We start from the raw sequence: 27,069 nt of genomic DNA, 5'->3' as shown, positions 1-27,069 counted from the left end.
TGTAGGCACAAAAATTTGCTTAGCATGAAAAGTTTTCCATGATAAAAAAAAAAAAAAGATTACCAACCAAACTTAAATTTGTTGCATATTGCTTGTAACTGGCATTAAGCTGTTGTTTGCATATCTGGAAAATCACGTGGAAATTTGGTTGGTAATCATGTTTTTATTTATTAAGAAATTTCATGCTAAGCAAATTTTTGTGCTTGCAGGCTTTATGAAATTTGGCCCTGTTCCCATTGACCTTTTATCGGCCATGTTAAGTTACCATGGCTGCGGGACCTCTTTGATTAGTTTTACATCACGGTCGCAGTAAGTTGACAGGGAGGTCAGTTTACCATGCGTCGTCCCCGTTGGAGTTAATTTTGTCATTAAACAGAAAAGTTGTGGCACTTTTGCTTAAAAAGGGCAAATGGGTTTAGATCAATATGCAACTATAGTCACTGTAAACAAATTATACCCCAATGTGGGTATATATAATGTGGGTGTATATATATATGACTCTATACAGTATATACACCTCTGTTGGGCTATATGCTGACCCCAACTGGAACTCTAATAATCAAATCAGGATATAAATGTTCTGAATTTAGAAAACCATCAAGTGAAATTTATTTGCACCTAGTTTTAAACAACCTACCCTCATTTCGTTTTAAGAGGTGAAAGACCCAGCAAAGTACAACTAACGTACAAAAAAAAAAAAAAAAACCAAGAACTTCTGAAATTGAATCGCCCTTCAAGGAATTTTCCAGCCTGAGTATGCCATAGATATTCTTAAGTGAGCGGCAAAATGACAAAGCAAACACTATCAAGTTGATTGAAGTTATGGCACACAATTCCTTTGGTTACACCATTTGACTGGAAGGTGTTTGGATAGGTAAGGTATCATGGAGCATAGGGAAATGCATGGAGGAAGTGGGGTGTGAGGGGTTTTTGACCTTGCGTCTTTTTTTATGAGATATGGAGCAATTCAGAATGATCAGTGTTTAAAAATTCTGTCTTTTTTTCTACATTTCATCAGGGGCCTAGTTTCAAGAGCTGGTTAAGCACAAAATATTGCTAAGCATTACAAATATTGCTAATCATTACACAATAACGCCTACCAAAATAACATCACACCTGTACAATCTTCAATTGGTATCCTGCTTATATTTGCTTAGAAAAATGTTTGCTTTAAAGCAGCCCTATAAAACTTAGGAAAAATTAACATTTACAAGCATTGTTTGAAATTGACCAAACATCCACAAAACTCTGAACGATCTGTCGCCTGTCTACCTGAAAGACTGGATTGCCACCCATGCACCATCTAGGGAAGGCCTGCGATCGAGCCGGGACGTTACTCGTCTTTCCATTCCAAAGAGTAGCAGGCGGATAGGCGATGGATCAGTCAGTGTTTTCGGGCCAACTCTCTGGAACACATTACCACGTACCCTAAGGTCCTCCCCAACAGTTTCTGCTTTCAAATGCAACCTCAAAACTTATTTATTCTAGTGTATTTTAATTATTTGCTTTTGTTTGTGTGTAAAGCGCAATGATCTTTTTTTTGGATTTGGGCTATATAAGAGCTGGTTTTATTTATTATTTTATTATAATAACTTGGGGACTGAAAACCCAATCCACATAATGCAATGCTCCGGCCTGACTTGGGAATCAAACCAAGGTCCACTGAGGTGAAATTAAGCTTAGAAAAATAACTTGATTCTAGCATAGGTCTCTCTTTTGAAAGAAGTTTTTACAGTTAAAGGAACACGTTGCCTTGGATCGGACGAGTTGGTCTATGAAAAGCGTTTGAAACCGTTTGTTATGAAATGCATATATGGTTAGAAAGATGTTTTAAATGTAGAATATAATGATCCACACAAGTATCACTCAAAATTGCACGGTTTTCATTTAACGTCGCGAACTAACACGGTCGGCCATTTATGGGAGTCAAATTTTTGACCCCCATAAATGGCCGACCTAACCGTGTTTGTCGACAGGGTAAAACGAAAACCACGCAATTTCGAGGCATATTTGTGTAGATCATTGTATTCTACTTTTACAACATCTTTCTAACCATATCGATTTTATAACAAACGGTTACATAGCGCTTTTCAAAGACCAACTCGACCGATCCAAGGCAACGTGTTCCTTTAACAGTCCCTTTTCATCGTTGCTATTCATAATGCTACATGACTAGATACTAGTCATCCACCGCCCCAAAAACTCCTTGGAACTACCATGGAGCAATAAACACAGAATATCTAAAGCCCTTCTGATGTCATTTGACCCTCATACCAGATTTCGCAAGGAACAAAGTTCTGCCCTCCTCATCCCCCTGCTTGTTGCCTTGTGAAATAAATGTTCTACTGGTGCACTTGTCCAGTCAATTACTGACCAGTCAAGTCCAATAAGTAATGGGCAGGGTATGATTTGGAACAGTGTGTCCCCCCAGAGGCACCCGCTACAATACCGGGCTGGCTAGAGGGAGGTTAAATTGGTCTAGGTTTCGTGTCTCGTAACTGGACAGTAGGTGGCCCTCTGCGTGGCCTGAGAAATATGAGATTTTTACCTCAGGTTAACAGGTGAAGTTTGGATTGAGCGTTGTTTTTGTAAGGATAGTTGTGGGCCTCCTTAAGGGACCAGTGTAATTGTTGAACTGGTAGGGGATCTCTTTGGGGCATGCTCAGGTTGGTGAGTGAAGATACTGGAAACGATTTTCGCTCAGCATTTTTGCATAGCATATATTTGGACTGAACACATTGGTGCAGACTGAAAACTGGGCCCAATTTCACCGCCGAATTCTGCGCTTACGATCACGATTCCCCGCTTACGTGCAAGTGCTAAATTTTTTTGCGCTAGCCTTGTAAGCCCAAAATGCCTGGTAACGTGGAATACCCACGCGCAGAAGCCAAAATTCACCGCTAACCCGTGAAATACGCCTGCTGTAAGCACAGAATTCCATGCTTCCGTAAGCACCGATTATGTGCTTACAGTAAGCAGAGCCATGAAATTTGGCCCTGCTGTTGAGTAGCGAAAGGTGATGTTTTTAGTAGCTACGTACATTTTGTGCAGCATTTTTCTATGATATAGGCCTACACATTGGAAATCGTTAGCTAGGTTACAAATCAAAGCATATGTGTAGCCTACATATAGCCTTGGAAATAAGTTATGATTAAATTTACAAGCACGCATTGCTGTTTATTATTTTATTTATTGAATTATTTAGACAGGGTAGCCTTATCAGTATTACAACTGCTATCTCAAAGGTTTTTCAAACACGATATCAACCACTACCATTGCAGGTACCAAGTTATACCACTGGGTGAAGAGAAGCAACTATAGTAAAGAATCCTGCTCAAGGACACTAATGCCAGGACTGGGATTCGAACCCACACTCCGATGACTTAACCTAAAGAACTTGAATTCAATGCTCTAAAACCCTCAACCATGGCATCCTACATACAGAAATGACAACCAACTAGCGCCGTGACAGTTCATGTAAATACTTTGTTCATGGCAATACTTTGTAATGTACTTTGTTTCCGCAGATGACTTGAACGGCTTGACTCTTCTTGGTGGTAAGAACAAAATGTGCACATGAATCCCATCCCCACACCCTAACCTTGTGTCTTAGGCCTTGATGACAGATCTCCACAAACACCAACAGCTGCATTGCAGTCCCCTATTTACAGTAAGATCAAACTTGGATTTCTTAGGATCAGGCTGGAACAATCGACTGTTTACGCCTGAATTTGACATTGGACATCTCTCCGTATATATAAACAATCATCCCTCTGTGCTCTACATTGTCTATGAGACTAAAGGGGAGTATCAAATCAATTAAAACTTTCCGCATTTTGTTTTGCTTTTAAATTTAAAGGCAGTGGACACTATTGGTAACTGTCAAAAATTAGCCTTCACAGTTGGTGCATCTCAACATATGCATAAAATAACAAACCTGTGAAAATTTGAGCTCAATCTATCATCGAACTTGCGAGATAATAATGAAAAAAAAACACCCATTTAACACGAAGTTGTGTGCGTTTAGATGGTTGATTTCGAGACCTCAAGTTCTAAATTTGAGGTCTCGAAATCAAATTCGTCACCAAGAAAGGTTTTATGCTAAAAAATATTTTGAGTAATTACCAATAGTGTCCACTGCCTTTAAATAACTTTTGTGCATGATTCTTTGGCCAAATTTCACGGCTTTGCTTTCCAAAGAACCTTTGATTGAGGGACCCTGTAACATACATAATTCTATTGGCTACAGTAAGACGGAAGAGCAAAATTCCACAGTAAGCAGTGCCATGAAATTAAGCCCTGGTATCAGAGATGCAACCAGGTTTTTAAAAAAAAAATCTGAACATTTTTGTGGTGATGTTTTTGACACTTTACCCAGTAAACCACCCCAACCTCGCAGCCAGAAATAGGGACAAACCTCCTGGAGTGATTTGTTGCGGTCGCTGAAGTGAACATACGGAATCTGTATATTTTACTAGCTTGGGGGTCAAACAAACTGGGGGTCGCAAAAAAAAGTTTCACTAGCCCAATTGTAACATTAATGCAAACAAAATTCAAAACGTGGGGGGGGGGGGGGGGGAAGAAAAAAAAAAGGTGTTTTTTTTTTCTTCCCATTTTTGGACGATCTTACCCGCAAATTTCTGCCCTTAATAACACCCGTTTTCGTCAACAGCATTTTTCATGGGTTTATAATTTGAGGATCGGTTGTATAAATCAGGGAAATATCTGACATTTTTCATCCGATTTATACATTTAAGATTTTGATTTTTATTTTGAATTTTTTTTTTTTCCGATTTAAATCGGAAAAGTTGCATCTCTGTGGTATAACACCTCGGTATCTTAAGTAGTAAGTAGGGTGTTTTATTTTGTGCAGAACTCAAATAGCACTGACTATAATATTTTCTGCATGTTTCTTTTACAACGGCTTAAGTTTAATTAAATTAAACAATAAACAAGTAGTTGACTTGCACGTACAACCAGGTACGCCTATATATTTAACTTTTGTGAGAAAAGCAAAAACCTGGGCCCAATTTCATAGAGCTGCTAAGCACAAAAATTTGCTTAGCATGACATTTCTTCCTTGATAAAAGCAGGATTACCAACCAAATTGCCACATGATTTTCAGGATAAGCAAACAACTGAATACCAGTAACAAGCAATAGGCAACAAATGGAAATTTGGTTGGTAAAGGCTGTATCAAAGAAGAAATTTCATGCTAAGCAAATTTTTGTGCTTAGCAGCTATATGAAATTGGGCCCTGAAGTAGTCTCAACATTACCTACAGTATTCTTTGCTCATTTTCAGGAAAAGAGCAGAGAATACCACGAGCTGTTCCTGACATTGAGACCACACCGCTTCTCCCAATAGAGTATTTATTATACATGGTCGAACACGCAAGTCTACTAGTCTAGTTTTTTTCTTATGACTCCCACAGTGGGAGTCCACCGTGCAAGCTTCAAACATCACTTAGCAAAGATTACAATCTACAACTTCAAGTGCTTCAAATTTACTTGAATCAACAAACTACACCACCATGCAAAAAGATAACAAATACAAACAAATTTAAGTCAACAGAAAATAACCTCCAACAACCCCATTCACCGAAGCAATGTCAACGAGCCAAACCCCACTCCCTACCAGTAGCTATTACAATCCCACTGGGGGCTAACCACAGCATTTAAGAAGGGGGGCATTAATGACAGCCGGTGCCCAACCCACAGCAATTAGGACGCACCGTCCAAAGGTGGATGGAAACCAATTGCAACAAATGTGCCGTTGGTATGGTAATGGATCCCGGGAGCTGGTGGAAGCGTAGGCACTAGAGAAGGATGTTACTGCGCCTCGGTGGTCGCTGTTGGATATTGACACAGCGTAATGTGACAGTGAAAATTGGATTACATGTTTTGGCCAACCTTACATTCTTTGCTGACAAGACATTATTTCTATCCGCCAAGGGAGCATTTTTAAAGATGTAATGTTGAAGGTTTTCATTTATTGATCCGTTTCCGCTAATAATTGTTTATAATTGCTTCTTTCCTTGAAGAAAGACAACATGGAAATTACGCCATTCAAAGTTCTTCTTAATTTTCAAAACATGATAATTGAAGTCATACTTTGATGAGAAATGTCTCCTTGAAGTAATTTGTGCCTGATTTTGTGGTTACTTTAGCCTTAGGATTACATTAAAGGTATAGAATGTAGTCATAAGTTGGTAAATACTTTGATAAAAAAGTATGAGCATAAAAACTTACTTGGTAAGAAGTACTGCATCTATAAAGTATGGAAATATCGACTGCTATGAGGGGCACAGTTAAAATTATAGGTCAAAGGTGATGTCCAAACCATGACTAGATGCCCGAAGTGAAGCTGAGGGCATAGCCATGATTTTGACATCACCGAGGGCCTATAATTTTAACTGTGCCCCGATCATTAAGCAGTCTATATTTAATTTATATACCGAATAAAGATTGTTCTATTTAACAACAGTGACAATGTGAAAGATCACTGCAAAGATCGCTTCGTGGTGACACGGAACGCTTGTCGTACATATATCACAGTACACAAGAGCGACCTATTTGCGACAGTTATTTTCAGAGCGGTCACAGTCAATTGACTATGCCCCGGGCATAGTCAACAACGATGTCATCTTGATAGAAAAAGCGGGCATAGCTAATTCTATGAATCCATTTTTAACCAGATTGGAGGATTCTAGACATGAGGTATATAGTATAAGCTATTTGAAGAAAGTATGACACATTTTATAAAAGGAAAATAACACAAATTGCTAGTTTACTTACCCCAACGAAATCACACTTGGGATCTTGGCATTGTTTCGGTTCACACACCACCAAGTCACCTAGACAGAAACATGTTGTACAAGGATCCGCTTCCCATACTGAGTTATTCTGAAGACAAAACACAAGAAAAGAAAAATACAATCAATATTTGCAGGATGTTTTACTTCCTCTTATTATTCATCACACATTCTTATCAATATTTAGAAACAAGCACTTATCAAAGTAGGTTCTCTGGGAGAAAATGGGTTACATTATGGCTTTAAAGACAGTGGACACTTTTGGTAAGTGTCAAAGACTTGTCTTCTCACTTGGTGTATCTCAACATAAGCATAAAATAACAAACCTGTGAAAATTTGAGCTCAATCGGTCCTCAAATTTGCGAGATAATAATGAAAGAAAAAACAACCTTGTCACACGAAGTTGTGTGCTTTCTGGTGCTTGATTTCGAGACCTCAAATTCTAAACTTGAGGTCTCGAAATCACATTTGTGGAAAATTACTTCTTTCTCGAAGACTACGTCACTTCAGCGGGAGCCGTTTCTCACAATGTTTTATACCAACCATCTCTCCCCATTACTTGTAATCAAGAAAGGTTTTATGATGATAAATATTTTGAGTAATTACCAATAGTGTCCACTGCCTTTAAAGCAATTTTTAAAAAATTGTTTTTACAATTTTCTGGGAAAAATATATCTGACAGTGAATTAAGTTAAGACAAGTAATCTGCATGCACAAAATACTTTGTGGTTTTTTTGACATAAACACTTGAAGCCAAAAATTCACATGTCGGACCTTATCATTACCTATTTTTAAAATCATTTTATTTATTTATTTATTTATTTAATGCAAGTTTGCCCCCAACCAAGGTTAAAGGCCACTATTGGGAAGGGGCTACAAGAAGAAGAAATGAAAATAACTCGGGGGAGCTGAAGGTAAGAATTGATATTTCTCTTAAAACAGTATAGATTGAAGGATGCAGGGAAACTTGCACAAGGTGAGGAGTCTCAAAGAGATGCAGTATGTGAAATAAAGATGTTGGAATGGCTCTTTGTTCTTCATCTCACCGAAGAAAAGGGTATGGGTTGAGAAGAAGCATGTGACAGTCTGGTTCCATGCTAAAACACCCTAATAGGGGGAACTAGGTCGGACAAACTGGTGCCACATTCACCATTGAAATATCTGTAGAAGAGACAGAAGCTGGCTACAGACTAGACCTATGATGGGAAAGAGGTTGTAATATTGATCCCATTCCTTTCACCAACAAGATTAACAAAACGCTTCTGCACTCTATCTCCTAAAGATAAATGAACCGTTCCTAATATTTCCCAATTAAAATGGTTCATGGTTGGGAAGGGAGGGGGGGGGTTTCAAATGCAAGTGAGCTCTGTCATAATTGGTCACCTGCAACATTCTATTCTCAACGGATCAATCACCACAACTACATCTGCACAAGTATCCAAAGAGGCGCCCTGAAGGTTATCAGTTGACACGTTTGTACATTTTCACCAGCTGAGACATTTAGGACTCCCAACCCCTGCCTCCCACCCCCTATGACCCCACCCCCTTCCCATTCACACACAGAAGCAAATTGTAGATGGGTATCACACTGACTACAAACAGAGGAAAGATCTGTACTCCTTACACTAGGGAGTGGAGTACCCTAGGCTTAGCGGGAGGCCCCAACAAGCTTATCAACGGCCAAACAACTGCATTGAACCTGATAGAGTTGGACAGCTTCTGCTGTAAATTGCCGGCCATTGTTGAGTGGTTTTCTCCTGGGGGTATCCGGTATACAGAGTCAAGGAAGTTTCTTAAGTCCGAACCTGAGGTGGTGTTATACCCTTCATTAGCATTAGCTAAGATTGTAAAAGGTAACGTCAGGACAGTTTTACATCTGAGAGTTTGATCCCTTATCTTGCGCTGAACCCCTTCTTTAAAAAAGCTTCAGTTATTATTGAGCAGTTTCCCTAAAGGCAAGGGAATGTCCTAGAGTAGAGCTAATTGTTGCTGTTAATAATGGTCCACAGAGCAGAGGAATCTAAGGTTTTATACCAACACCATGGTGTATTTTTAGGCTTTAACTTATTTGACCCTTAACACTGGACCACCAGATAAAAGCTGGTGTGCATAACACTGGTAAGAGTGAAAATACAAACATTCACAGATTGACACACAACGTACAATGTATAAAGATGGTCATGGCGGGAAACTCCCCTTCAAATTTTTGTTCTTGAAATGCAATAAACATGATTTTATGTCAAATCATAAAAACCTAAGTGATTCATTTCTCTCGTCTACAAACCGGTTCCAAAATTAATAGTCCCAAAGACTGAATTAGCCGAACCAACATAGAGGCACTTCCTGGCCAGACAGACGACGGCCATGACTAAAAGTCGGTCATGACTAAAAGGCAGCGAGTCAAGTCAAGACAGTCACATATATAAGACTATACTTCACAACTAATTTAGGATTCATCCTTTGACCTATCTGGAGGGTGGGTGCACAACCCCCATGAGGTGTAGTTAGAAGGGGGCTTGGGTGGGGCTTGCGTTGGGTGGGGTGTGGTGGGGTGGGATGGGGTGGGGTGGGGAGGAAGCACTGGATGTCTTGTGCATGTTCCACACTTTAAGGACCACTTCAGTCCCACATACATTGATTTAACGCGTAAAGGCAACAACCTTGTGTACTTTTACTAGTCCCATTGCTCAACATGCACAACTTACAGTCTACTATTCAGGGACTAATTTAAAGGTTTCAAATCCATTTAATAGATGCACCCACTGCTAACACACAGGATTCAAACTACCTCTAGCCATCCAAGAATTGTAGCCAATGGAAGCTAAAATAACAACTTCAAGCATGCACAATCATAACTACTTATTTTACACTTCCAACAAACATTTAAAAAAAAAAAAAAAAAAAATGTGCAACTAAAATTACAAACTGTGAATTTCTTTGACATCGGGGAATTGTGAATGGGCAACATGACAGAGCCTGACGTCATTTCATGAGCAGTCCGGCTTACAGCCACAACCTTCACACTCGGAGCTAAGGAAGGAGAACTAACTGATGGAGGTACATCAGTACTTGACATCCTGTTCAGCCTCTCCACATTGTACACAATACATCTGTTGAGGCTGTGGCACATGACACTGGGACTAGACAAGGCCTTTGGGGCTTAGGCAAAGCTATGTAGCTGGAAGCGTCAGGAAGGCCTAACTACATACGCGCACACGATTTGCAGAGCCGCAAAGAAGCTCCATTAGGGCCAAGCTCCAACTGGGGGGGGAGGGGGATGATGTTGGCATCCTTCAAGTGGTCTTCCCTGTTACCTCATTTTTCAATGAGAACCAATGTCGACAATGAGTCTACAAACAAAACTTTGTAGTACATGCCTGTTAGTCCCTGAAGACTCAGAAACTTAAAAGGAAAACATGCCGCTTCCACGGAGATGGTACTCGAGAGGGAAAAACAAAATTGTTTCCTCTACAGACCTTGTTATGCCCCAAATAATCAGAATCTTAAAAGGTAAACATGTTGCTTGGTCCTCTAGAGAAAAAAACAAAAAAGTTCTCTCATTGAGACTCCAAAAGAAAAACATGTCGCTTCCAGTTCCACAGACATCCTAATTAAAGACAACTTGTTGTCACCTTCAGTAGAGAGAGTGCCAGAACATTATGTTTGCCCAAATTCTCGTAAACTTTACTAGAAGCTAGTCACTTAAGCAATAAAAAACCTACCGCCTGTTTATTATTTGTGTATGATTACACACTTCATTGACTACGAGTGATTGTTGTTAGCAAGAACATGTTTTGGTTGAAAGGGAAAGAGAGGTGCCCAGAGTGGATTTTAGTTCTAGTAACACAGCCCCGGAATGTGAAGGATTTTCCTGTATTGTTACATGAAATAGGTATTGATGTAATTGCACTAGCCTTTGACATGATGTTTAATAGCTTTCAAAATCCTTCCAAAGATTGTGTTACTAAAAAAGAAGTTCCTGTGTGGAATCACAATAATGAACCAAGATTTCTTTTTTGAGAGATGGACATATAGCAAAATCTCAAAAATGTAATTTTGATAATTCAACAACATATTTCCCATTGTAATTGATTCCATGTTTGGATAACAAAATATTGGTGCTATACCATCCAGTGACACTGTGTCTGTTGACTTGTTGCAATTAAAAAAATGTATTTGTGCCAATACAAACCCAAACAAAGTAATTGTGCTGGGGTAAATTTCACATAGATAGTCCTAATGGGACTAGTATATTAAAAACCTAAGTTAGGATGAGTAACTCTTCCTAACTCGAGATGAGACTAGTCTCCACCCCTGGACTACTTCAACAGGAAAGTGGTGGGGAAATAGTTCAACAAAAAGTCATGACCGTTTTTTACCATGTGGGTCAATAAACAGGATATTTTTTCAGATCCTTTTGGTAGCAAAACATGTGAAACCCCTTACAACACTTTGTGTCTCATAAACTATGCCAAACATTGGGCTGAACAAGAAATGTTTACCTACAGAACACAACTTCATTAACTTTCCGTTTGCTTTTGACTTTGTTAATGACTTTGTCGGTGTTATATACAGAAGCCACAATACATGTTTTGGTAAAACTTTCAAGTTTTCTCTGCACCTACATGTACAATCAATAAAAATCAGTGTGTTCAATCCTTACTCTATAGTTCAAATTTAAGATCCGATCAGGCCATGTTTGTAGCAACACCTTGCTAAATCCCACATCTTTCTCTCTGCAATTATCCCCATCTCCTAGCTACTTTCCGTTTCTTTTCACACCATTTTGCACCTTTCTTCAAGAACCCAAAGCCATTGAACAGCCCCTTACTTATTGCCTTATTAGCGCGGTGTTGTTGGGTGAAGAATAGCGGTGTACAAACTCAAAGAAAACACAACATAATGGTTGATACTGGAACACAAAGATGTTGATGAAGTCTCAATCACGACCTCATTGCTTAGTAATGGGTCCACCATGAGACAAGGAGTCAAGGGAAGTCAAAAGACGTAGGGTCTCAAGGGCCCTTGATGCCCCCTCCAGAATCCAGAGTAAAGGGCTCCGAACGTGATTCACTCAAATAGATCTTTCTATACTGCTTTTTGGTACAAAAGCTTGAGGTTCTACCCAAATGCCCGCTGTGAAGGATCTACCTTTTCACCAATATTATATTGTTGACATCAGTTCTGGGTCCTTCTCTATCTCAGGATGACACCCACATTCATACTGTTATTATGGTTATATAACAGCGCGATGCTTGGTCAAGAGTTTTTAAAGGCAGTAGATACTATTGGTAATTACTCAAAATAATTATTAGCATAAAAACCTTACTTGGTACAAGTAGTGGGGAGCTGTTAATATAAAGCAATGTGAGAAACGGCTCCCTCTGAAGAAATGTTATTTTCGAGAAAGAAGTAATTTTCCACGAATTTGATTTCAAGACCTCAGATTTAATTTGAGGTCTCGAAATCAAGCATCTGAAAGCAGACAACTTCGTGTGACAAGGGTGTTTTTTTTTCTTTTATTATTATCTCGCAACTTCAACGACCGATTGAGCTCAAATTTTCACAGGTTTGTTATGTTATGCATAAATTGTGAGGACTAGTTTTTTGACAATTACCAATAGTGTCCAGTGTCTTTAAAAGGGCCTGAGGAAATCGGATTACAAGAGGATTCTATCATATGATTATAAAGGCAGTGCCAGTGCCAGTGGACACTTTGGGTAATTACTCAAAAAACAATTTTTTAGCATAAACGAGCAATGGAGAGCTGTTGGAAACTAAACACATCGTGAGTAACGGCTCCCTCTGAAGTAATGCTGTTTCTGAGAAACAGGTTATTTCTCACTCAAATAGTAAAAGAATTCAGGCCTTGAAAGCACACAAATTTGTGCAACAATGGTTGTTGTTTATTTTGCTTTCATTATTCTCTTGCAACTTCGATGACCAATTGAGTTAAAATTTGTTATTTTATGCATATGTTAGGAAGCACTAAGTGAGAGTACTAATTATCAATGCTTTCGGTCTCCTATTTCACTTGCGCAAGTTTTTTAACATGCGTGCATTAGTTGAAACGCTGTTTTGAAAGAAAAGTTATTTATGAATGGAAATAAAAGAGTGGTGACTCAAGTCTTATGTAAACAGCTGATAAAAACCTTGCAGGATCGTGACCAGGTGATAAAGGACCTCACCTCGCCAAAAGGCTACAATTAAATTAGCTCCAACTGTCAGATCACTCTTGGTCTAAGGAATAGTATCAAGGTAGCAATGTGTCAGAGTTTCTCACTCTGGTCAGGGTGTTCTAGGGATGCCTTGATTTGGACTGCCCTACATTTTGTTGACATGTGTACAGGGCTCAATTTTCTTTTACACTGGACCACAGGCCAGATGCCACAAAATGGCCGACCGAGTGTGTTCGCAAAGTAAAAGGAAAACCACGCAATTTCAAAGCATATTTGTGTGGATTGTTATATTCTACTTTAAAAATGTCTTTCTAACTATATTATGCGTTTGATAACAAACGGTTACAAACGCTTTTCACAGACAAACTCCCCCAACCCAAGGTAATGTGACCCTTTAAAATTCTGGTTAACGCCCAAATTGTTTTTTTGACTACCATGTGATAGGAATAGGACTATTACATGTATATGAATAAACAGACTGATAGCATCTCGGGGGAAAAGGAAAACCTCAACTGTACACAGCCTTGGCGTCATTTGCAAACGCCAAATTCCATTATAATTAACAATAATGAGTAATTAGTGTCAGTAAATGTAGTTCATTCCCAGTAGACTTAATTATTACTTTCATGTTCGTCAGACAGTCCAGCCCCCCCCCCTCCCCCAAACGGATGTTGCCACAGGTTATTTTTGGGTTTGTGGACAGTTTTTATTCTCGTTTATTATTACACAAATTTTTAGATATGAGACAGGAATCAGTAGACAGGAAACAGTCATACATGATGTTAAACATCTGGACCACAACCCCCCCTCCAGAAAAAAAATGCAAACATTTTTAAGAGTTTCAAATGACTCATTGTCTATTGTCATGACAACACAAAAAGGTGTCGCCATTGTTTGAACTTTCAAAAAAAACAACCAGGTTTTAAAGAACAAGAGTGTGTCTAAAAATGGCACAATTGACGCGTGTCTAAAATTGACACAATTGACGCATGTAATGTACCGGATATGAAAACAAACCACAACATTAATTAGGTTTAGAAAATCAACTAAAAACTGTTGTTGTTTATTGTGCTTCCAGCCTTACTATTGTCGGAAACTTTAGGTGTAGGCTACATATTCGCTAAGCGTAAATGATTTGCAACAAAACCCACTGTCTAATGTTTATGACTCACTGGGTCTCAGCTTAAGTTTGCTCAGCTGGTAAGAACTACTGGGCATCATTTTTTTTTTTTTTTGGGGGGGGGGGGGTGGTTAGCAGTAGCACTAATAAGCAGCTAAATGAAATTAAGCATGTGAGTGGACACATACCATGGAGGTAGAAATCAACATCCATTTAAGTACACAACAACAATATTTGCCGAACTTGAGAAGCGGAACTCCAACCAGATAGGCCCTTTAACATCCAATGTGGTGAAGAATAGCTCGCTGCGTGTGGTGTATTTGTTTACTACCACAGGATACAGACTTGACGTACTTTGAATAGGTGTTTATTGAATGAGTTTGAACTCCGCCTGCACCACAACTCAAGGTCTATACTGAGAGGGAAACCACAGGCTAGCCAGATCATGAACACCATGTTTTATTCAAACATTCTCTTTGCCTTCACAAAAGAGAAAAACCTGTCACAGGCCTCGAAAAAAAAACACGGCACCCACAGCAATTGCCATGGTGCCCTGTGCTTTTGCTGTGGTGCCCTCTTCAAAGTTCCCACACAAATTCACATTTTCCTCATAGATGTGCCCCTTAAGCCCTGTTCGCATGGGACTTAATTTGGGTAAACTAACCGAGCCAATGGGTAACTTACCCATTTTAAGTCCAATGCGAACAGCCCAGGAAGTTTTCCTCCCAGGTAACTTACCCGACCCAAATGGGTAGTTTAACCGAGCCAAAGGTGCCCAGGAAGATTGACCAGGTCAGTTTAACCGAGCCAGAAAGTCCAATGCGGACGCGACGACTAGGTTAAATCTCCCATCCATCCGTGACCCGAAGAAGCTGACATGTTTTGTCATGGAAGAATAAGATCTTCGTGATTATCGAACTATTCAATGTTAGGCAGGGGGGCAGCTCGGTTAGTTTTCCCACGTCTTGGTAAGTTTACCCGAGTCAAATAAATCCAAGTGTGGACGGTGGGAAAATTAACCCGTCGGAATGTTACCCAGCGTCATGGTTAAGTTACCAAAAATATTAGTCCAATGCGAACAAGGCTTAAAATGTACCAGAGAGAAATTGCTGTGCCTCATGAATGAAAATCAAGGCCTGCTGTCAGATGCACAAAAATAACATCCACCCAAACCATTGAGGAATGAAATATTCCTTCCTCTATGACCTACTATCACCATGACAATAATCTTGGTTGTGTCATTTCAGAAATGTCAATGTCCCTGTGTGCTATAAACTTGGGTAGCGAGAGCGATTTGGCAGTGTTTAAACGCTTACCATAATTCTTCAGGGTGGCCATGGTCAAGCGGTTAAGATCACCGGACTCAAGCTCTGGTGTTTCTGATCAGCAGAGTGTGGGTTCAAGTCCCGTTCGTGGCGCTTGTTTCCTTGAGCAAGATATTTTACCATGATTGCTTTGTCCTTCAGATGGGACATTAAAGGAGAGGTCTCATGTACTACATGAACTATTGGTTGTGCACTTAAATGAACCCAGGGGTGGATTTCACAAAGGTAGTCCTAACTTAGGACTTGTCCTAGGCAATGCTAAGAGATAGGACCAGTCCTAAGTTAGGATGAGTTACTGGTCCTAACTTAGGATGAGTTACTGGTCCTAACTTAGGACTAGTCCTAAGTTAGGACTACCTTTGTGAAATCCACCCCAGGACACGTATCATGCAAGAGTCATGGTTAACCCTGCTGTTTCTGATAGCAAGAGCCTTTATTTACAGGTTTCCTCAGGCTTGCAAGCTATAGTTATTAAGTTCACTTACATGTATGTGGCACCCATGGTTTCATATAAATATATAAAATATACTAACAATGTCTGTTTACTGAAAATGCTTTACATGTTATCTGGGAACAAACTCTGAATAAAATCATTCCTGATGAAAAAAAAATAAGTGGGGTGGTGTAACCTGACAGGAATATTGTCTGTTTTCTATTAAAGTAAGAACGATATATAAATAAGTGGGGTGGGGTGAGGGTAGGAGTGCCTTAAAATCAGAGATCCATTACAGTAGACTACTTTGGGCACTTTGCAAATGGCAAATAGGTTACACTCAACTAATCAAAAGGAAGGGTGTATCACGTTGATAATAAACTGGAAGTCTCGCACCTACAAGAACGAAGGTGACCGAGAGACCTTTAAATGTGTGTAGTTTTTGGTATGTGTTAAAAAAAAACAGGAATTAACTCAATAATAAACGGCTTTTATATAGCGCCCTTTACCCTAAAAGGGTCCCGAGGCACTTCACAGAGGTTAAAAATATTAAGCAAATACAGACAAATTTAAGGAAAACCAGGCTTGTATGCTTCAATTTGGAAAAGGAAAGGGCACAACTTGCTAAGCACAGAAAAATCCTGCTTAATAACTTGACAGAAACTGGGCAAAGTTTAATCAAGTTTAACATCATTGCATTTGGTGCCCCACTCATTTTTCACTTGGCAAAGCAAGCAGTATTTTCTGCTTAGCAGATTTATGAATTTAGACCCTGGTCCTACCATAGCTAGGGGAAAAGGGGAAGCCAAAACTTAAGCATTTTGTTAACACTGAGGGAAGTCCAGTTCGGAGTGACTGACAATACTAATGAAATGACTCACCTTGTGAAGTCAGGTTCAGAGGAAGGATTAGGGGGTGCAGCATCATGTACAATTTACAAGGACTCGGCACCTGTAACCCTTAAATCAAACTTTATACGCAGCGACTATTTGAATCTTGAGAGTGACGTACATGGGGAGGGGGGAGGGGGGTCGCGATAGTTGAGTGATAGTGATAGTGAACTACAACGTCTTGCACAAAGACTAACCATGGGTCTGTAGCTAGCCTCTGTCTTTTCTACAGATAGTTTGGTCCGAACTTGTTTCTCCTATCAGGATCTTTAAGCAGAAAAAACAATTCCAATGGCAAAACAAAAATTGGAAAACAGACTAAAGAAGGAAGAATCATATGCCGGAACTACATGTACAGACCAGTGAAGAGGCTGGCGACCAGTGTAATAACAACTAATCCTGCTGGCTAGTCAAGTTAAGGGCAAATGTGTTTGGTAACTAATGAAAGAGCTAAAAAAAATTAACCGCAAAGAAGGACAAAACAACTAAAATCTAACCACAGAAAAGACAGGAAGAAGGATTTGTAAATGAAATCGTTCAAGTGTGTCAATTTATTGAACACCTGGGAGCCATCTTTCCACAATTCCCTTCTTCCTTTTGTTAACAGCTTTATTAACAGCGTGTGGTTTAGTGCATCGCACACAAGTTCAGGGGCCAATTTCATAGAGCTGCTTAAGCAAAAAATTTGCTTAAGCACGAAAATAGCTCGCTGATTTTACACGTGTTACTGGCCAAAATTTCATGCCATATACTTTGCTTATGACTAGTATTTAGCTGTTGTTTACTTAGCATAACAATTGAGTGGAGTCTTGGCCGGTAATCTGATTTTACTAAGCAATGAATTCTGTGCTTAAGCAAAATTTTGTGCTTAAGCAGCTCTATGAAATTGGGCCCTAGTTGCTGAATCATCATGAGGGTGTGTGGGTTTGAATCCCAATCATGCAGTTGTGTCTTTGAGCAAGACTAACTATGATTGCTTCTTATCACCCAGGGGAAAATGGGTACCTGCGAGGGCAGAGATGGTTCTTGTGATGGATTAAGCTTAGTGCGCTACATAATTGGCAGCACCCGCTGTATACCTCCCCAGATGAGATGGTTTAAGCATAGAGCTAGTTCCATGGTTTAAGGCCCAGTGACCAGAAGTAATTATGTTTGCAGTGAAATGAATATTATTGGAATTATTATTGTCGATATTATTATTATTAATAATATTATTATAAAGCTTGTTCTTTTTACCGTGTGCAATAGAAAAATCGATAAATTAGTACACAAGTTTATGCCCAGCCAGTTTGTCGTCTTAAATAGACTGGCACCTTTCAATCACTTTAGGGCAATTACTAAGCAACAACCAAGGAACCTGATTGATCTAAACTCAATTATTCTTGATAAAAGAAGTCGGCAACATTGTTATGGAATAAACAGTATTTGTGTGAAAACTCTATACATGTACTTTATTCAAAATAATTGGGCTCCATTTCCGACTGCCATAAAAAGGTGGGATTTAGTGTTCACTTACATGTACTTTTTATTCTTTATGTCAGATTCGGTCCATCTGATGCTTTTAACAACCAACTCAAAAATAGACACGGGAACCTTTTAAAAGCTACGAAGCGAATCACCATGGTTCACAAAACATGAATGAGCAAGGAAAGTTCAACTTTTATTTATAAAATTCCCCAGTTTATTTTTTATCTATTTTTTACAGATAATAAAAGTGCAAGAACCCAGAAGCTGGTGATGCCAAACTTCGAAGAAAAAAAAAGGGCTTTGAAGTTATCTTGACTCTAATTTACTTGGGTAGACCAGGGACTCTACGTGGCAAAATGGGCACATTGTGTGGAGAAAAGGATGCTTAGAAACAGTAAGCAGGACACCAGTCACAGATTGATACATGTGATACGGTATTTTGACAGATACCCCTATAACCTTTCTCTGCTAAGCACAATTGTTTCGTGCTAAGCAGCTCTATGAAAAACATGTCCTGGGCCCAATTTCATAAAGCTGTTCAGCAAAAAAATGTGATAAGCAAATTTTTTGGCTAAGCAAGAAATGATAGGGGTACCAGTCGCAGCAATGGTAACTGTATAGTGTTCTGGCTGGTAACCTATTTTTGCTGGGCACCTGTTTTCTGTGCTAAGTAAGTGTGCTTACAGGATTTATGAAATTGGGCACGGGTCACCTTGATTCTAAAACAAGATGGCAAAGCAACAATCAACTACAAAACAGAAACCTTGAACACTCGGAGACACACCTCGGGGAGTTTACAAAATAAATTCATCAACAGGTCACATCTTCACAAAATAAGTAAACTGCTCCAAGCTTTCCAGCTTAAAGAAAACAAACTGCCGCATAAAATAAAGAATTCTGACCATAAAAAAAAGAGAAAAAGAGGAAGGAAAAAGGGGACGGAATGGGAGGTCACAGTGTGATAAAACCATTTTATTGTAAACACTTAATAAAAAACCTTGCTTATAGGAGTTCACTATTGAAAGCTCCTTCCCCAAAGCAGTTCCCAAAAAGAACTGTAAAACCTTCGCCTGGAAGCTGCCGTTTAGAATTACTCTGATTATTTTGTCCTGGTCTAATGGCTCAGCCATGAGCCGTTACTTTATAATAAAGAGGTTTCCATTCCCGATAAGATTAAAGCTTATTTGTTGCGAGATAAACGCTGACTTGACCTTCCCTTTTTGACACTAATTATCCTTTTCCCTTGAGCGTTTTTGTCCAGAGCAGAGAGTAAAGTCTGTGCTCTTGTTCGTCCAGACCAATCTACCTTCCCAATCTCCCTTTCCCTGCCATCAATGCAGAAGCTTTCAGAATGACTTGTAAGTTAGCCTTGTGATCAAAAAAACAATCAAACTTCTTTTTGAAAAACCCTAACGGAAGATAAATAGGTCATATAGATTAGTTTTGGTCACCTTAATGCTTAGTAATATACAAACTTACAAAGAAAGATCTAATAAAAGTCACTGTGGAAGTTTCAGTTGAATACAGAAACCCTTAGGGAAAAACCGAATTCAATCAGGGCCAAATTTCATGGCTCTGCTTAGCGCCGAGTTCTGCGCTTACGATCACCAGTCTCCGATTACCAATATTCTGCACTAGCTGTGTAAGAGAAGAGCACCTAGTAGTGTGAAGTAAGCATGCGAAACAGCAACAAATCTCTGCTTACTGTTGAAATACACATGATGAAAGCGAGGAATACTTCGCTTACGGTAAGCGGGGCCATGAAAGCCAACAGTCATCACTTTTCAGTTGAGGATGCGGAAGTGTCTCTGCCAAGGTGGGGGAATTCCTGTCTACTGTATGCGTCACTAACTGTCTGTGGCATCTAGGTCAGCCGTGTTTGCATATACATAAAGACGCTAAACATTTTGAGACATCCTTAGGCGGAATGAAACAGCATTGTTCATACCTAGCAGCCCTGGTACTGCAATACTGAAATATTGTAGTCGTTTGATGTTTGTCAACAAAAATGTTTATACTATAGGCAAAATTGTTAAAGAAAGATACAATGAAAGTACTATGTGAGAGTTCAAGCTGAATACAGTGTCTACTTGCTGAGAAAACAGCAAAAAAAAAACTCAAGGTTTTGTCACATGAGCATCAAATCGATCCATATGTAGCGAGAAGGTTAACTACTTTCTACTTTTCTTCCAGGAAAACATACTGACATCATCAGTTGTTTCAGACAGTGCTCCTTCACAAACTCAACCTTAGGGTCAGCCAATCAAAACTACAAAACCAATTTACCACAAAGGACCTACTGTCTTCTGTTTTATTTTCCAAAGCTCAACCCAAATCCAAAAAATATAAACCTTGGTTTTGTTTTCCTGTCTTCCTCAAGAACGGACAGACTTGATGGGGACTTGCTAACACCTTCTGACCTTCTAGGAGCATTTTTTCTAGCTTAAGCTAGATTTCCTAGGTAACTGATGAGTTCCACTTGGTGAGGATTTGTCCAAAGTAAACACAATTTGTTCCTGACAAGTGATCCCAAGGGTCCAGGGAGGCAGTGGGAACACCTCAAGGAGAAGGCTCTTCAGCAGAAGGGTTCTTAGATCATGTAGGAGATGCTGAGGGGGGGGGGGCCAAAGAAATCTCAAAAGATTTTCAAGTGTGGAGGAAAATTGTCAAATGGTGACAATCAATCAATCAAAAAACATTTACATAGTTCCAAAATCATTTATACAGGCCTAGTTCCAAAATCAACAGAAATTATTCAAAGGTGCTAAAGACAGTAACATCAAACTTATTACAATACATTTGTTGAAAAAGATAAAAAATTAAGCAGTTTCTTGAAAATGGGCTTTTAAAACCATCACCTAAATATGACACTTGTGGTAAACTGTTTTAAACAAGGACTAGAGTAGGGTGTGATTACCTTGGACCAAGTTAACTTTTATGATCAACGTTTTGTGATAACTGGTAGGATAAAGGCTATGAAAATCAAACATGCTGTAATAATAATAATAATAATAATAATAATAATAATAATAATAATAATAATAATAATAATAATAATAATAATAATAATAATAATAATAATAATAATAATAATAATAATAATAATAATAATAATAATAATAATAATAATAATAATAATACTAATACTAATACTAATACTAATACTAATACTAATACTAATAATAATAATAATAATAATAATAATAATAATAATAATAATAATAATAATAATAATAATAATAATAATAATAATAATAATAATAATAATAATAATAATAATAATAATAATAATAATAATAATAATAATAATAATAATAATAATAATAATAATAATAATAATAATAATAATAATAATAATAATAATAATAATAATAATAATAATAATAATAATAATAATAATAATAATAATAATAATAATAATAATAATAATAATAATAATAATAATAATAATAATAATAATAATAATAATAATAATAATAATAATAATAATAATAATAATAATAATAATAATAATAATAATAATAATAATAATAATAATAATAATAATAATAATAAAAATTTGGGGGGCTAATCATCCTTACTCGCAGCTAAGAGCTGAATTGCGAAGGACGCGGCTACAATGTGTTCGAGAAGCAGGCATGCAAGGGCGCATTCAGCTGCCAGCCACATCAACCCATTATGACCAAGGAGCACAGCCAAGATCGAAAGTGTTTGTAATGGGGGAGTGCGTAGGCTTTGAAACGCATGCGTGCTGTATTTGGGGGGAGAGTGTAGGTTACTAAACTCATACATGCTGTTGGGGGAGAGCGTAAGACAGAAGCTATGAATCTCATGCTTGCTTTTTTTTGGGAGTGCGAATGAGTGATGCTATGAAACTCAGGCGGGCTGTATATGGGCTGTGCCTAGGATAGAGGCTAAGAAACCCATGCATGCAATATTCTCAGGTGTCAATGAAGGTATAGACATGAGAGATGATAGCCTCGATTCAAGGCTGCAAAGATAGGCGAATTGACCGGTGCTTTCATTCCACACTCCAGGAGCAAAAACTAAACAATCATTATTTCACTAGTTATGACAACTTTCTAAGAACAGCCAACCTGCAATACACTGTTCATAAGTTGTACGAACACTTTGGTTATGAGAGAAGCTGCCAAGATTTGACATGAAAACAATAAAATTCTCTAAATATCCTGTCACTTCAGATATTTTCCCACTGATGGCTTGCAAGCTACAGGCCCCAAGAAGGAATAGAAGAAGGGTCTGTCTGTCAGTGTTCTTATTGGCCACCGGGAGTCTCAAGGGGTACGACAAATGAGATGGTTCATGTCTCAAGATCGCTCCCCAAAGGACCATAAATCAGACATCTTGATCTTGAACATGAGGCGGACCACACACTGCACATGAAAACTAGCAAGAGTATTTCATAAGCTGTTAAGTGGGTGTCTGGCATGGCCAATTGATTTAAGTGGTTTGCTGTAAATTGGGGAAGAGTTTAAGTTGAAATGTTGATGTATACCATGTGGTTGCCGCTAAGTAATGGGTATAAATATGTAACTGAATGCATAAAGTTGTTTACTTTTGGAATCTTATGGTGGGGGAAGAGAGGGAAGATGTCGAAGGTTAACAAACTTTTATTCCCTCGAAAGCGGAAAGTGTGCCAAACCCTGCTTTTCATTTTGAACCATAAAAAAGCCACGGCATGGACATGGAATTAAACAGAGGCCAATGATCCCTCGGCATAATTTTGTTTTGCTTAGCTTATTTTTCAGCTTAAGCAGCTCTATGAAATTGGGCCATGGACTTAAAGATTATCTAGAGCAGTGAAAGTGCCCTATAAGAAATAAAAATGATCTTGTCTTTCTTGAAGAAACTTCAGGCCCGAAAAACTTTAAAATTGTGCTTATAGGTCAGTGGGTACATGGGTAAAAAAAACTTCTGACTGTTATCAACAAAACCTGAATCAAAACAAGCTTTTCTACTTAGCCAAGAGTTATGACTAAATGCCCAAGTATGAACAACTTTGATATTTACCATTGACCCTTACAGGCCAAGTCGGCTTTCATTTTCAATTTATATTATCCATCAATTTTAATTAGTTCTCAATATTTATTACCAAATGTTGAAACACTTAACAGCGAATGATTAACAATACAATCAAAAGCACTGAAGTTACACCATCATTCAACATTGCTATTGGAGTTCTACCAACTTTTGCTGCCCCAGAAAACAGCAAAATATTTTTGACACTTGTCAGTAAATCACTGGTATGATGACAAGTCCTTATGTAGGAAGCCACTCTCACTAAGAACTTGGCTGTCAGAGATAAACCAGATCAGACCACAACCTTGGTTTTGTTTCAATATTTTGGAAGTTTTGTCCCGGCTTTTTTCCTTGTCAGTTCCCATGGCATGTGTTCAGTAAGTGCACCCATGGTAACAACATCAGCTGCCTGAAGAACGCAGCTGCTTGAGGACAGGGCTGTCATTTTACTCAAAAGTTGAGGAGCACTTGAGAGTAACCGTTGACAAGTAGAAGGTTACTGTTCTTATTAAAAGCAGACTGGGAAAGTTTTATCAAGATTAATAGAGGAGTGGATTTGAGAAACTTGTGGGAAATTCAGAATAAAAACCATTTCAGTTTTGAGGATTTCGAGGAACATTTTCGAAGAGCTGCTTTAAGCACAAAAAGCACAAAACAATGCAGCATACCAACTAGAGTACACAATGTTAATAGTAATGAGCACGAGAGGAAAAGTGGAGCAAAACGTGGATCAAGATAGTTGAGCGACAGTGAATAACAATGCCTTGCACAAGACTAAGGGCTAAGCGGAAAAGGGTGTCAAACTGGTTTTCCATGTAATCAACCAAAGTTTCATAAACATTGTATACATGTAGTTAAGTTTCCCGGCCATAAACTGTATAAAGAAAACAATTCTCCTCGAAGAATTGTCAGCCATACCTTAGAAAACAAAGAAAAACAATTTTTTGAGTGCCACTTCAAATTTCCTGAACAGTTTTCTTTGTAAGCCGGGCCTCTTCACAATTTGTCTCACTCCTCTGGCATCGAAACTAACCTTTCCCTGAACCGTTGGTCCCCCTGCTGCCCCCTAAGGTGCAAACTGACAACAGTTTGCTGGAACTATTCTAAAAGGCCCACACCTTACCACTGCACTTGTTGAAAACCTGTACAATATTGAGTTGTTGGGAGAGTCCCACATCAATTAAGGGAGCAGCGACTCTGCCTCAAGCAAGTTAGTTCACCATGAAAGGTTTCTGAAGCTCTAGAGGTACAAAGGTCATACAGGGGTCAGGGGTCATTTGTTTAGTCCTTCAAGGACTAGCTAGGGGCAGGGGGACTGGGACAGGGTTTGATTGTTCCTAGGGAAGACCCATCTATCAACTGAATCCCTTAGCGCTTGGGGACAACAGACCCTGGTACGGAGTGATGATGTTGTTGAACTTGCCACCAAGGGCTAAGAAACAAAGAGACAAGGTTGGGAATACAGATCGTGACATCCAGGGGAGTGAACTGTATAAGTCTTGCACGGTATTCAAACTTCCTAGAACTTTTTAAGAACCTTTTCTGTGCGCTTTCATGTGAAGTTATAAAGTGTCAGAAAGCTTTGTAAACTTGAAAGACTTCTGTGAAGGCATACATAACCAAACCTCACATGGTTAACACACCGATCTGTTTCCCTACTTGGCCATCTAGGGTACCCTACTGGCCAAGGTCGACAAGTACAACAAACACATTAAATAACTCCCTGTCAAATAACAATAAAAATAACAATAATAGTCGGTTTTTATATAGCACTTTCAAATCATTACTTTTCCCCCAGAATTTTACCTCACCAGCTCCACAAAAATGGCAAGCCTCCAAAATGATAACATTTTTTCTCTTTTATGCGAGTAAACAAACATGTCATTTAGGTTTTGAAACTAAACTTTGCAGTGCTACATAAATACTGGTACTTCTGGTGCAAAGACATCTTCTTTGCTAAAAGCTAGTTTTCTTATAAACATGACAAAACATCTGTCAAGTCACACTTCTGTACTATCAACATGAACATTAAACTAAGAACCTAATTTCATCCCCAGAGAACGGCAATTTAAATCAAAGTTTATAAAGTTTATCTGACCGAAAGCTGTGCAATGTCTCTATAATCCTGAAAATGACCAGAACACTTGAGTAGTGTCAGCTAGAAATACAGCATTCGTTGACCTGGTCCATAGTTGGCAAGACTCAAAAGATGTACTATTGGGGCAAGAAATATTCCCTCTTCGAAAGCAGAATTTGTTATACATACGAGTATATTTAAAATATTGCTCAAAAACTAGCCTCAAAACTACCGCACCTCAGCAAGTAACACTATGACTTAAAAAGGGAAGCTTTCTACCATAATTATCTTAAAACCAGGTAAGTTTAATGTAAATCCATTGGTGTTTGTGTTTTGTAACGTACAAAAGGTACACAAACCCTTTTTGAGCAGTTATTTTTATATTCAAAAGCAGTTATATACTTTTATTGTTTATAATTTTAAAAAAAAGAACTGCTCTCGAAAAAAAAGTTTTTAAAATAAAATAGCATTGGTACTAATGCGCCTGGCTTTAGGAAGTTCCAGATCAGCTCAAAACAAACATATTTGAAAATTTTCATGGTCCAATGTTCAAGCGTTGAGAGAGGACATCCTTCAAATCATGGATTCTAGTGGATTTCTCAGCAATGGTTTACAGAAACAAAACTATTCCCATCGAACCAAATAACCTGAGACCTAGGCCTATGTACTCATAATGAGGTCGCCCCTATAATCTACCTGTCCCAACCATTTTGCAGAGATTCTTTGCAGGGCAGTCCCCTATGATGTCTATAAAATTGAGTATTTCTACCACCAAGTTTTTTCGGGTCCAAACATCCAAAGTCTAAGTTGACTTACTAAGGTCAGACAAGTGGGGCCAAAGTCATGTCTATTCCTACATTGACATTTTGATATTGCTGTTTGTCGAGTCAAGATAGCCTTATCAGTTCAACAATAGTTTTTTTTTTAAAACAGCTAGTGGCAGACTCTGATTGATGACCCCAGATTTGTAAATTAGACTAAATAAAATGTAGAGTAGACCAGGTCGACTCTTCCTTTTATTTTTGTTGAATTTAGACCTTTAAAGGCAGGGTACACTTTTGGTAATAGTGAACGACAGGTATTCTCACTTGGTGTATCCCAAAATATGCATAAAATAACAAATCTGTGAAAATTTGAGCTCAAAGTTGCAAGAAAATAATGACCTTGTTGTGTGACAGGTGCTTTCAGATGCCTAAAAGGGGCCTTAGGCCTAAAGTCTTTTTAGGATAAATATATTTTAGTGAGAAAAAACCTCTTTCTCAAAAACTATGACAATGTTAGGGGCAGCTCAGTTGTTAGAGCACCGTAACATTAGACCGGAGGACGCAGGTTCATATTAAGTTTCCTTTTTTTTTTTCTTTTTTTTCTTTTTTTTTTTTTGGGGGGGGGGGGGGGGGGTTTGCAAAGGATGGGGGCGGGGACGATCAGCTAGTGTTGATTTTTTACTTGGCTTTATTTTCGATTTAATCTTTGATTGTACATTCCAGCAAATAGTTCATTTATAAACTGAATGGAAAGTTATACACTCACTCTTAAAAATTTATGTCCAGCTAAATATTTTTACGACTTTTTAATCGCTTTATTTGTGGGTATTCTGAACAATAAATTGTTCAGAAATGAAGTGCTTTCAGATAATGTTTAATAGGTTTAGAGAAAGAAATAGGTTGACAAGAAAACATATGATCTTTCCCGTTCAATTTGATATTAAATGATTCATTGATGCA

The 27,069-nt window shown here is 38.4% G+C and overlaps 1 protein-coding gene across 2 annotated transcripts in view; it reads right to left on the bottom strand.

Moving 5' to 3' along the window:
- Nucleotides 1–27,069, bottom strand: part of LOC139952788 (extracellular matrix organizing protein FRAS1-like) — a 167,253-nt gene that overhangs the window by 81,449 nt on the left and 58,735 nt on the right. For both annotated transcript variants that reach the window (XR_011787911.1, XM_071952003.1), the window contains exon 3: nucleotides 6,798–6,905. Coding sequence is in view for 1 of the 2 variants with exons in the window: in XM_071952003.1 (XP_071808104.1) it covers nucleotides 6,798–6,905 (108 nt within the window). In the remaining variant the exon portion in view is untranslated. The remainder of the gene's footprint in view (nucleotides 1–6,797; nucleotides 6,906–27,069) is intronic.

The sequence above is a fragment of the Asterias amurensis genome, chromosome 21 (assembly GCF_032118995.1).
Source record: "Asterias amurensis chromosome 21, ASM3211899v1".
Taxonomy (NCBI): Eukaryota; Metazoa; Echinodermata; class Asteroidea; order Forcipulatida; family Asteriidae; genus Asterias; species Asterias amurensis.
This window is presented reverse-complemented; position numbering and strand designations above follow the sequence as displayed.